Here is a 12,605-nt window from a genome sequence, read left to right on the forward strand (position 1 = left end):
TATTTATGTTTTAATAATCACCCTTTCTTATTCAACTATTTCATAAGTTTCCTTAAAGAGTGCAAAGAAAGATTGTAATTTCATTAAGCTGTCTCCTCATCTGAAGAAAGAGAGAGTTCCTTTTTGAAATAGCTTTCTTCAAACGAAAGAATAGAGAAAGGTGACCATTTAAGAGAGAAGATTTATCTTACTTAGTAATAGGATTAGAGAAGTCAAATCTTTCTTCCGCTTTCTCTCTCTTCTTTTTCCCTTCTCTTTATAAAATAGAAGGAAAAAAAAACAGGAATATTTTTTTTAAAAATATTTTAATATCTGTATATTTTAATATAAAATAAAATATGACAGAATAAGTTGAGTAATGTTCATTACAAATGGATTGTTTTCCTTTACTCTAATCCCATTTTTTTGCGTACTTAAAATGTCTTAAAAATCAAAAATGGAGGGATTTTGGAAAAATCCTCAAAAATACCTACAAAAGTTAAGTCTTTTTTAAGTGCTCTATGAAATCTAAGTGTTTTCTGTATTGGTTAATCATTTATAACATTCAGAAGCTTTTCTGTGAAACACTATTTTAAACAGAATTATTACTTTTTTATGTAAAATATTTTATTACAATAGAGTTGCCTAACCTCTATTTATACGTATTTTTAAACTCGTAGAGGAAAATGAAGATGCTAAAACCGATACATATGGGTGCCCCATATTAAAGAGCGATTTCACACTTTAATTGGAGTCGTCCTAAATCAATTTATTGGTTCGATAGCAGGTGTGATATGTTTCAATGCATATTTGGAGTGTGTTAGGCTACACTAAATTTAAATCCTGATAAATATGGGATCAACTTTTTTTTTTTGGATGAGCAAAAAATAATAATAAATGAATAAAAAACTATTTAAAGTTTAAAAATCCAATACTTATTCAATTCCTACTATTAGTCCACCCCCTCCCTTCATCTTGTTCAAATTTTCAATCTTTAATGAAATACATTTTATTCACCCACGCATTACATTCTTTTAAACTTGTAGTCTCGATGATTCTTGATGTTAATACAGTTTTTTCAACTATTAATTCATTCATTAAATTTAATGAATTAATATTAGTTTTATGTGGGTGAAAAAATAGTAATTATTTAATAAAAAGTAACTAAAATAAAAATTTTCTTTGTCGATAGGAATTGACTTTAAATTTTTTTAAATATTTTACTTGCTTATTTTTAACGAACTGAAATACTAAAGAGAAATGTAAAATGCCTGGTCCTTGCAAAACTATCCACATTAAACTTTTCAATCATTCACACAGCATACAACAAAATAAATACCTAATAAAATGACAAAACTAGACATTCTGAGGATTTACAAAAAACCTCTCAGCCTTCCACTCTTAAGAATATATAAAATGCCAAAACAATCCACTGTAATCAGTATACATCAATGATTTTATGAAAAATTTTGCAATGTCTTTTGGATTATGTATACTGACAAGGAGGAAAAAAAGATTTATATAAATTTTAAGAAAATTGGTTTGACAACTGTTTACTTTCTCTCGCTAGAACTATCCATTTTAACCCTTTGACGCATAATTTTTGCTAAACATATTTTTCCTTACTTTGTATTAATTTAGGCCAAAATAAGTGAAAAATAGTAAGTGAGATTCGGAGCTATAAAAAGGGAAAAATCGAACTTGTGACAGGTAAAATGATCAGACTTTTTCCCCGAGAGGGAAAAATCAACAAGAACTCTTTCTTTTTTAAATTGGTGCATATGTTGCGCTCATGTAAAGATATTATTATATTCGTGATTATGTATTTACATTCTGTTTTATTAAATTTATTGTGTTACTAAAAAAAGGTCTTCAATGATCTGTTTTAAGCATAAACACCATCAATATCTTTATTTATTATATCTAGCATTTTAATAATTTATGGTACAGAAATACAGCATCAGACAACAGTGTCTTTTTCTGCGTAAAAGATAAAATTTTACAAACACGGTTCGCTTTATAAACAGTAGTTTTTTCCCTTCAAATTTGCAGTTAGTATTTAGTAATTTAAGACAAACAGTTATTCATCATTGAAATTTATTTTATCTGCAAAATTCAATATTCATAAAATTCAAAATTCAATTCATTCAATATTCATGAAAAAAAATACGAATGAATAAGTGAGATATGAAATATGAATGAAAAAAAATTCTAACTACGTTGTTTGGATTTTATATTTTAGAACACATAAAATTCCGATAACTTAATATGATTTTTTAGTACCTATTAGATTGTTTTTTTTTCTTATAATTAAAAAAAAATTGGTTTTGAGTTTGTGAGAGGATGGAATCATGGCATTGAAATTCTCCTTACTTTTGGTCACAAACACGTGAACTCAGAAAATTGAAATAATTATTATAAAAATTTTAAACAACTATGTTTTTTAAGTAAATTAAAAAAGAAATTAGTTTCTCTTTTGGCAAACCTAAAACGAAAACTGCACATCACTTTCATAATTAAATCCAATCCCTACACACTCTTTTAGAAAGTGATGCGCTGTTAAGTCTGACAAAAATAGAAGAATTACTTTCTTCTTTTTATTTTACTTTTAAAACACGTAGTTTTTAAATTTTTATTTTATTTCTCAATGATGAATTTTTGTTTTAAAAAATGAAAAACTCATTTTTATAGCTGTATTTCTGAGTATGTTCTTAAACTGCTATATTTTATGCATTGAATCATAATAAAATAACAAAAGCCTTTTTAGGAGTGTATTTCGCCGACTCCTATTTCTCTAAGTTGACGATTCTTTAAATGTTCATATTTAGTTTTGTAGTTTTTGAATAAGATTACATGTCTAGTTTATAAAAAAAAAAAGACAAATTATCTTTAAGGCCAATAACATGTTTTGAAAAATTCCATTATACATTAAAATTATCTTAAATGTAAACAGTACTCGCGGCAGAATCACAGCTACACGGCGATATTGTCGAAGAACGTTACAGAGTTCTTGCAGAAAGATTTTTCTTTTGAAAAAGTAAAAAAAAAAAAATTGCTTTTCTTTTCGACGGAAATTTACACGTAATATTTGAATCATATATTTAGATAGACACTTTTTGACGAAGTAAATTTACGACGATAGTATCGTAAATCGATGTAATGTTTCGATTGTATTTTCGGCAGTTATTGACATTGCTTTTTCATGTGGGGATCCCGATATATTTCAAACCATATGGAAAATTCGAATCGTGCATTTGAGTATTTACTTTTTAAGGCAATAATTCTAAAGAACTTTCCGCAGTTAGTGCTATTGATTTCTTCATAATTTTTAAATCCGATATTTTTTACGCGATATTATTTATTACAACAACGTCATCTCGAAAAGAAACACGCTTTTGAGGATTCGCGTAATTCCGTCGTCGATCTTTTTTTTCACCAATTACAATTACGGATTTCTTGATTTTTAATTACTTTCTTTATTGTGATGATTATTTACAAAATGCGAGAATATCACCCATAATATTAGAATAAAAAATTATTACATGTTTAATTAAAAAAAAATTATGTATATTATTTTGTAAACACAGCGCTTTTGTAATTTCAAATGAGTAACATATATGTTTATTATTATTAAAAGTATCTTGCAGAAAGATATTAGTACTAAAGAGTTTTGTCACAGATAGCTCGAAAAAATTATGCCACAGGAGTAGCTTGGCTATACTGGGAACTTTTGTTACACAATAAATAAAAAAATACATATTTATATTCTTTAAAAGTTTCTGAAATTTGTATAGCACCAGGGCCGGATTAACCTATAGGCACACTAGGCACGTGTCTAAGGCCTACTAAATTCAGGGGCCTACGAAAAACTTGGGAGAAATTTACTTTTGACAATGTTAATTTCCTTCACTTAGTTATCATAGTAGTATCATGAAAACTATGAAGCTATTTGTAGTATAAATATTTCTTGTAATTAATCTCACTATCAATTTCACTATTTTCTTTGCTGGTTTGTTGTTGTATTGTTGACGTGAAGTGTTTACATAGTTATCGATCGAACTAATCATAATGGTATTATCGATATCAACTGCAATATCGGCAGTATGTCGGTATTGCAGATAAAGTTCGATAAACAAATTTGTAAATTAAAATCCATATTAATAAAAATGCAAAAAAAAAAAGCAAGAAAATTTTAGCATATATTTTGAAAAGAGAGGAGGAGTGGGGGAAGGAGGGGAGGGCCTAGGGCCTACGAAAGGTATAATCCGGCTCTGTATAGCACCTAGAGTTAGGATTAAACAAATATAAAAATGTCTTAATTTTGTATGGCAATTAGGCAATGTTGTGAACAGCAATTAAAAGTAGAAAAAAATGTCAATTAATTGCAGGAGGACTTTGTGTGGAGTGTTGGTGACAAGAAGTCCTTGCATTCTTTTCCCCCCGATACTTTGTAATTGCAGATGAATTCCAGAATGTCGGATGAAATGTTGCCATCTGGTAACTGAAACACAAAGTTCATTTTCATTAGGGATTACAGGAAAGGGAATTTTCAATCAAAAACAAAGCTCATTAGATAACAAGGAATATAAAAAAAATCAATTCCTACTTAGGTAAATAAAATGTTTTTTTATTTTAGTTACTTTTTATTAAATAATTACAGTTTTTCTCCCTCATAAAATTAAATTATTAAATTTAATGAATGAATTAATATTTGAAAAATAAAAAACTGTATTAACATCAAGTGTCATTATTATAAGTTTTTAAAAAAAATTTAATTGAACTTGAGTGAATGAATGAAAAAGTATTTTTATGAACGATTGATTGAAAATGTGAACAAGATAGATAGGGAGAGTGTGAACAAGATAGATAGGGAGAGTGTGAACAAGATAGATAGGGAGAGTGTGAACAAGATAGATAGGGAGAGTGTGAACAAGATAGATAGGGAGAGTGTGAACAAGATAGATAGGGAGAGTGTGAACAAGATAGATAGGGAGAGTGTGAACAAGATAGATAGGGAGAGTGTGAACAAGATAGATAGGGAGAGTGTGAACAAGATAGATAGGGAGAGTGTGAACAAGATAGATAGGGAGAGTGTGAACAAGATAGATAGGGAGAGTGTGAACAAGATAGATAGGGAGAGTGTGAACAAGATAGATAGGGAGAGTGTGAACAAGATAGATAGGGAGAGTGTGAACAAGATAGATAGGGAGAGTGTGAACAAGATAGATAGGGAGAGTGTGAACAAGATAGATAGGGAGAGTGTGAACAAGATAGATAGGGAGAGTGTGAACAAGATAGATAGGGAGAGTGTGAACAAGATAGATAGGGAGAGTGTGAACAAGATAGATAGGGAGAGTGTGAACAAGATAGATAGGGAGAGTGTGAACAAGATAGATAGGGAGAGTGTGAACAAGATAGATAGGGAGAGTGTGAACAAGATAGATAGGGAGAGTGTGAACAAGATAGATAGGGAGAGTGTGAACAAGATAGATAGGGAGAGTGTGAACAAGATAGATAGGGAGAGTGTGAACAAGATAGATAGGGAGAGTGTGAACAAGATAGATAGGGAGAGTGTGAACAAGATAGATAGGGAGAGTGTGAACAAGATAGATAGGGAGAGTGTGAACAAGATAGATAGGGAGAGTGTGAACAAGATAGATAGGGAGAGTGTGAACAAGATAGATAGGGAGAGTGTGAACAAGATAGATAGGGAGAGTGTGAACAAGATAGATAGGGAGAGTGTGAACAAGATAGATAGGGAGAGTGTGAACAAGATAGATAGGGAGAGTGTGAACAAGATAGATAGGGAGAGTGTGAACAAGATAGATAGGGAGAGTGTGAACAAGATAGATAGGGAGAGTGTGAACAAGATAGATAGGGAGAGTGTGAACAAGATAGATAGGGAGAGTGTGAACAAGATAGATAGGGAGAGTGTGAACAAGATAGATAGGGAGAGTGTGAACAAGATAGATAGGGAGAGTGTGAACAAGATAGATAGGGAGAGTGTGAACAAGATAGATAGGGAGAGTGTGAACAAGATAGATAGGGAGAGTGTGAACAAGATAGATAGGGAGAGTGTGAACAAGATAGATAGGGAGAGTGTGAACAAGATAGATAGGGAGAGTGTGAACAAGATAGATAGGGAGAGTGTGAACAAGATAGATAGGGAGAGTGTGAACAAGATAGATAGGGAGAGTGTGAACAAGATAGATAGGGAGAGTGTGAACAAGATAGATAGGGAGAGTGTGAACAAGATAGATAGGGAGAGTGTGAACAAGATAGATAGGGAGAGTGTGAACAAGATAGATAGGGAGAGTGTGAACAAGATAGATAGGGAGAGTGTGAACAAGATAGATAGGGAGAGTGTGAACAAGATAGATAGGGAGAGTGTGAACAAGATAGATAGGGAGAGTGTGAACAAGATAGATAGGGAGAGTGTGAACAAGATAGATAGGGAGAGGGTGAACAAGATAGATAGGGAGAGTGTGAACAAGATAGATAGGGAGAGTGTGAACAAGATAGATAGGGAGAGGGTGAACAAGATAGATAGGGAGAGGGTGAACAAGATAGATAGGGAGAGTGTGAACAAGATAGATAGGGAGAGGGTGAACAAGATAGATAGGGAGAGTGTGAACAAGATAGATAGGGAGAGTGTGAACAAGATAGATAGGGAGAGTGTGAACAAGATAGATAGGGAGAGTGTGAACAAGATAGATAGGGAGAGTGTGAACAAGATAGATAGGGAGAGTGTGAACAAGATAGATAGGGAGAGTGTGAACAAGATAGATAGGGAGAGTGTGAACAAGATAGATAGGGAGAGTGTGAACAAGATAGATAGGGAGAGTGTGAACAAGATAGATAGGGAGAGTGTGAACAAGATAGATAGGGAGAGTGTGAACAAGATAGATAGGGAGAGTGTGAACAAGATAGATAGGGAGAGTGTGAACAAGATAGATAGGGAGAGTGTGAACAAGATAGATAGGGAGAGTGTGAACAAGATAGATAGGGAGAGTGTGAACAAGATAGATAGGGAGAGTGTGAACAAGATAGATAGGGAGAGTGTGAACAAGATAGATAGGGAGAGTGTGAACAAGATAGATAGGGAGAGTGTGAACAAGATAGATAGGGAGAGTGTGAACAAGATAGATAGGGAGAGTGTGAACAAGATAGATAGGGAGAGTGTGAACAAGATAGATAGGGAGAGTGTGAACAAGATAGATAGGGAGAGTGTGAACAAGATAGATAGGGAGAGTGTGAACAAGATAGATAGGGAGAGGGTGAACAAGATAGATAGGGAGAGTGTGAACAAGATAGATAGGGAGAGTGTGAACAAGATAGATAGGGAGAGTGTGAACAAGATAGATAGGGAGAGTGTGAACAAGATAGATAGGGAGAGTGTGAACAAGATAGATAGGGAGAGTGTGAACAAGATAGATAGGGAGAGTGTGAACAAGATAGATAGGGAGAGTGTGAACAAGATAGATAGGGAGAGTGTGAACAAGATAGATAGGGAGAGTGTGAACAAGATAGATAGGGAGAGTGTGAACAAGATAGATAGGGAGAGTGTGAACAAGATAGATAGGGAGAGGGTGAACAAGATAGATAGGGAGAGTGTGAACAAGATAGATAGGGAGAGGGTGAACAAGATAGATAGGGAGAGTGTGAACAAGATAGATAGGGAGAGGGTGAACAAGATAGATAGGGAGAGTGTGAACAAGATAGATAGGGAGAGGGTGAACAAGATAGATAGGGAGAGTGTGAACAAGATAGATAGGGAGAGTGTGAACAAGATAGATAGGGAGAGTGTGAACAAGATAGATAGGGAGAGTGTGAACAAGATAGATAGGGAGAGGGTGAACAAGATAGATAGGGAGAGTGTGAACAAGATAGATAGGGAGAGGGTGAACAAGATAGATAGGGAGAGTGTGAACAAGATAGATAGGGAGAGTGTGAACAAGATAGATAGGGAGAGGGTGAACAAGATAGATAGGGAGAGGGTGAACAAGATAGATAGGGAGAGTGTGAACAAGATAGATAGGGAGAGGGTGAACAAGATAGATAGGGAGAGTGTGAACAAGATAGATAGGGAGAGGGTGAACAAGATAGATAGGGAGAGTGTGAACAAGATAGATAGGGAGAGGGTGAACAAGATAGATAGGGAGAGTGTGAACAAGATAGATAGGGAGAGTGTGAACAAGATAGATAGGGAGAGTGTGAACAAGATAGATAGGGAGAGTGTGAACAAGATAGATAGGGAGAGTGTGAACAAGATAGATAGGGAGAGTGTGAACAAGATAGATAGGGAGAGTGTGAACAAGATAGATAGGGAGAGTGTGAACAAGATAGATAGGGAGAGTGTGAACAAGATAGATAGGGAGAGTGTGAACAAGATAGATAGGGAGAGTGTGAACAAGATAGATAGGGAGAGTGTGAACAAGATAGATAGGGAGAGTGTGAACAAGATAGATAGGGAGAGTGTGAACAAGATAGATAGGGAGAGTGTGAACAAGATAGATAGGGAGAGGGTGAACAAGATAGATAGGGAGAGTGTGAACAAGATAGATAGGGAGAGTGTGAACAAGATAGATAGGGAGAGTGTGAACAAGATAGATAGGGAGAGGGTGAACAAGATAGATAGGGAGAGGGTGAACAAGATAGATAGGGAGAGTGTGAACAAGATAGATAGGGAGAGTGTGAACAAGATAGATAGGGAGAGTGTGAACAAGATAGATAGGGAGAGTGTGAACAAGATAGATAGGGAGAGTGTGAACAAGATAGATAGGGAGAGTGTGAACAAGATAGATAGGGAGAGTGTGAACAAGATAGATAGGGAGAGTGTGAACAAGATAGATAGGGAGAGTGTGAACAAGATAGATAGGGAGAGTGTGAACAAGATAGATAGGGAGAGTGTGAACAAGATAGATAGGGAGAGGGTGAACAAGATAGATAGGGAGAGTGTGAACAAGATAGATAGGGAGAGTGTGAACAAGATAGATAGGGAGAGTGTGAACAAGATAGATAGGGAGAGGGTGAACAAGATAGATAGGGAGAGTGTGAACAAGATAGATAGGGAGAGTGTGAACAAGATAGATAGGGAGAGGGTGAACAAGATAGATAGGGAGAGTGTGAACAAGATAGATAGGGAGAGGGTGAACAAGATAGATAGGGAGAGTGTGAACAAGATAGATAGGGAGAGGGTGAACAAGATAGATAGGGAGAGTGTGAACAAGATAGATAGGGAGAGTGTGAACAAGATAGATAGGGAGAGGGTGAACAAGATAGATAGGGAGAGGGTGAACAAGATAGATAGGGAGAGTGTGAACAAGATAGATAGGGAGAGGGTGAACAAGATAGATAGGGAGAGTGTGAACAAGATAGATAGGGAGAGGGTGAACAAGATAGATAGGGAGAGTGTGAACAAGATAGATAGGGAGAGGGTGAACAAGATAGATAGGGAGAGTGTGAACAAGATAGATAGGGAGAGTGTGAACAAGATAGATAGGGAGAGTGTGAACAAGATAGATAGGGAGAGTGTGAACAAGATAGATAGGGAGAGTGTGAACAAGATAGATAGGGAGAGTGTGAACAAGATAGATAGGGAGAGTGTGAACAAGATAGATAGGGAGAGTGTGAACAAGATAGATAGGGAGAGTGTGAACAAGATAGATAGGGAGAGTGTGAACAAGATAGATAGGGAGAGTGTGAACAAGATAGATAGGGAGAGGGTGAACAAGATAGATAGGGAGAGTGTGAACAAGATAGATAGGGAGAGGGTGAACAAGATAGATAGGGAGAGTGTGAACAAGATAGATAGGGAGAGTGTGAACAAGATAGATAGGGAGAGTGTGAACAAGATAGATAGGGAGAGTGTGAACAAGATAGATAGGGAGAGTGTGAACAAGATAGATAGGGAGAGTGTGAACAAGATAGATAGGGAGAGTGTGAACAAGATAGATAGGGAGAGTGTGAACAAGATAGATAGGGAGAGTGTGAACAAGATAGATAGGGAGAGGGTGAACAAGATAGATAGGGAGAGTGTGAACAAGATAGATAGGGAGAGTGTGAACAAGATAGATAGGGAGAGTGTGAACAAGATAGATAGGGAGAGTGTGAACAAGATAGATAGGGAGAGTGTGAACAAGATAGATAGGGAGAGTGTGAACTAAGAGTAGGAATTGAAAAAAAGGAAAATTATTCTGAATATTTTTAATGTCTCGCTGTACCTATCAACGGTAAATTAATTTGCAATGCAGCATCCTTTTTTCAGAAACTACATTAAAATTACAGAATTTAATTCTGGTAGTATTAGGATTAAAAACAAATAACGTGTGCCATTGTCAATTATTTGACGTAAATAAAAATTGAATTTAAAAATAATTAACTTTTGGAAAAATGTATATGTCACGGTAAATGTGATTAACCTATTGATTATATATAATAACCGGTAATTATGCGCAATCACCACTAAATTTGGTACACATGATACATTTTTGAAAACGCATCAAATTAACCGGTTTGTTTAGATAATTCGTAATGGTAATTGTGATAAAATTCCCTAACTTTAAGAAAATTCGTTCAGTTTTCGTAACTGCTTGGCTTGTTAAGAAGATGTTATTGAATTAAATGTAAGAGAATTTGTGAAGAAAAATTTATTTTGCTTGAAGATCTATCACTTCGAGAATGCGTTAGAAAGACAGATCTCTTTCTGGATGTGCTTGTAGGGGATAATGCGCGAGTCTGATAAGTGTAAATGTACTTTCTAATTTTCGTTACAGTCTAATATGCTTAAATAAGTAAACTTAAAATATTTAGTAAATTGTAGTAATAGCATTTAACGTTATGTTAAAAAATGTTTTTTTCTTCTTCACTAGAATATGAGAACTGCAGTTTGTATTTTTATGTTCAACTGTTCAACTGTTATACAAGTTCATGCAAATTGTATCTCTTCTTCATTTCACAACACCTGTTAGTACCTTATTTAAATTTCGTTCTTGCTAAATAAATGTATGGGACTTAAAATAACAATTTAAATAAAATTTTTAATTGTAAAATATAAAATATTGTAATTCGTGGTCTCTTACGCCATAGTGTCCAACTAAAAAAAATATCTTTTTGAGTAGTACTCTAAAAAACTGAACTCTATTGTACTGGCTCAATCAATCATAATATTTATCACATTTAGTATGGCGAGTGCCGACCAGGTGGCCTAGTGGTTAGCGTGCTTGACTGCGGAGCAGATGGTTGCGGGTTCGAATCCCGCTCAGAGCATGGATGTTTCTTTCTCTCTCTGTGTTCTATGTCCTTTCTCCTTTGTGTGTGTGTGATTGTGTGAATGCAACCCGCCCTATAAGTGGGTCTGTGGTTGTGTAACGTGGGCGACGTTGCTCCACCGCCGTGGCATCGCCACAGGTGCTCACTGGGTAACGGGAAGAGAGTAGCAGTTCTGGCATTCCTGAGGCCAATGTACCAAATTTAGGGGTGATTATGCATAATTACCGGTTAGTATGTATAATCACCAGGTTAATCACATTTACCGTAACACTGATCATTAGAATTAGAAGTTCATAACTTTTTTTTTTAAATTTCTTATCAGCTTTTTAGAACATTATTTGTTTTTTTACTTGAAAACATCAAAGGAAAAGTCTTAAAAGCATGAGTCATTAAAATAGAAGCATAAACATATTGAGATAGTCTTTCTCAAATGTTGAGAAATCTATTCTTCTTTAAACTCTAGAAACCTGGGATTATCTCCACACTTATTGCTTCTTCTCTCATTTGATTATCCAGTTCAAATTTGTCCCCTAATAATTAATCCCTGTCTTTGCCAGTTTCAACGCCAAGAATGATTCCTTTTCAATAGAACTGTATGGTGTTATTTATGATTCATTTTTTTTAAACTTTTATTTATGTGTGGGAAAATTTCTTCCCCCCCCCCCTTAGAGGATATTTAACTTCAATTTCGTGTTTCTCTGCCTTACACGTTGAATTTTTTTTTTTTTAGTGTCCCTTAAATCGAGTGTCTCCTATTAAGATGCAAATATATTAAGATCTCTATTCAAAGGGATTAATATATACTTGTCCCTTACAGGAGGTACTATTTCTCTCTCTCGCTATATATATATATATATATATATATATATATATATATATATATATATATATATATATATATATATATATATATATATATATATATATATATATATATATATATATATATATATACAGTCGGACTTCTATTTAACGAACTTTTCTTTGAGATCCGCTTTCCCCATTTCCCAAAATATTTCAAAACATTTTAAACTTGTTAAAGCATTTCATGGATGAAATGACCCTGAATCATTTTTCGTAGCCACTTTTAGAAAAAGCAGTAAAATCTCTTTCCCTCTTTGTTTGAATTTCAAACAAACACACAAATAAAATGAACGGATTTTATCAGTAGTCATTAAACTTAACGCATGTGGTAATGTATGTTTAAAATGACTTTTACAATAAATGCAGCTATAATTTTATACATAAATTTAGCTTTTTTCTTTTTGGTTGAAAATGTACTTAGCATGTACTGGATAGTGTTTTGCTCTGTTCTCGCTTTCCATGCAGATTTCTAGTATGGTTAAGATTTATAA

At 34.3% G+C, this 12,605-nt stretch overlaps 1 protein-coding gene across 1 annotated transcript in view; it reads right to left on the reverse strand.

The window, feature by feature from the left end:
* Positions 1-1,862: 1,862 nt before the first annotated feature.
* LOC107443823 (apolipoprotein B-100) overlaps positions 1,863-12,605 on the reverse strand; it is a 93,964-nt gene continuing 83,221 nt past the window's right edge. Inside the window, exon 32 of the mRNA XM_087166510.1 lies at positions 1,863-4,480. Coding sequence (XP_087022636.1) covers positions 4,358-4,480 — 123 coding nt within the window. The 3' untranslated portion in view covers positions 1,863-4,357. The remainder of the gene's footprint in view (positions 4,481-12,605) is intronic.

This window comes from Parasteatoda tepidariorum, chromosome 6 (assembly GCF_982258835.1).
Source record: "Parasteatoda tepidariorum strain Cologne lab strain chromosome 6, Ptep-v5.0, whole genome shotgun sequence".
NCBI lineage: Eukaryota > Metazoa > Arthropoda > Arachnida > Araneae > Theridiidae > Parasteatoda > Parasteatoda tepidariorum.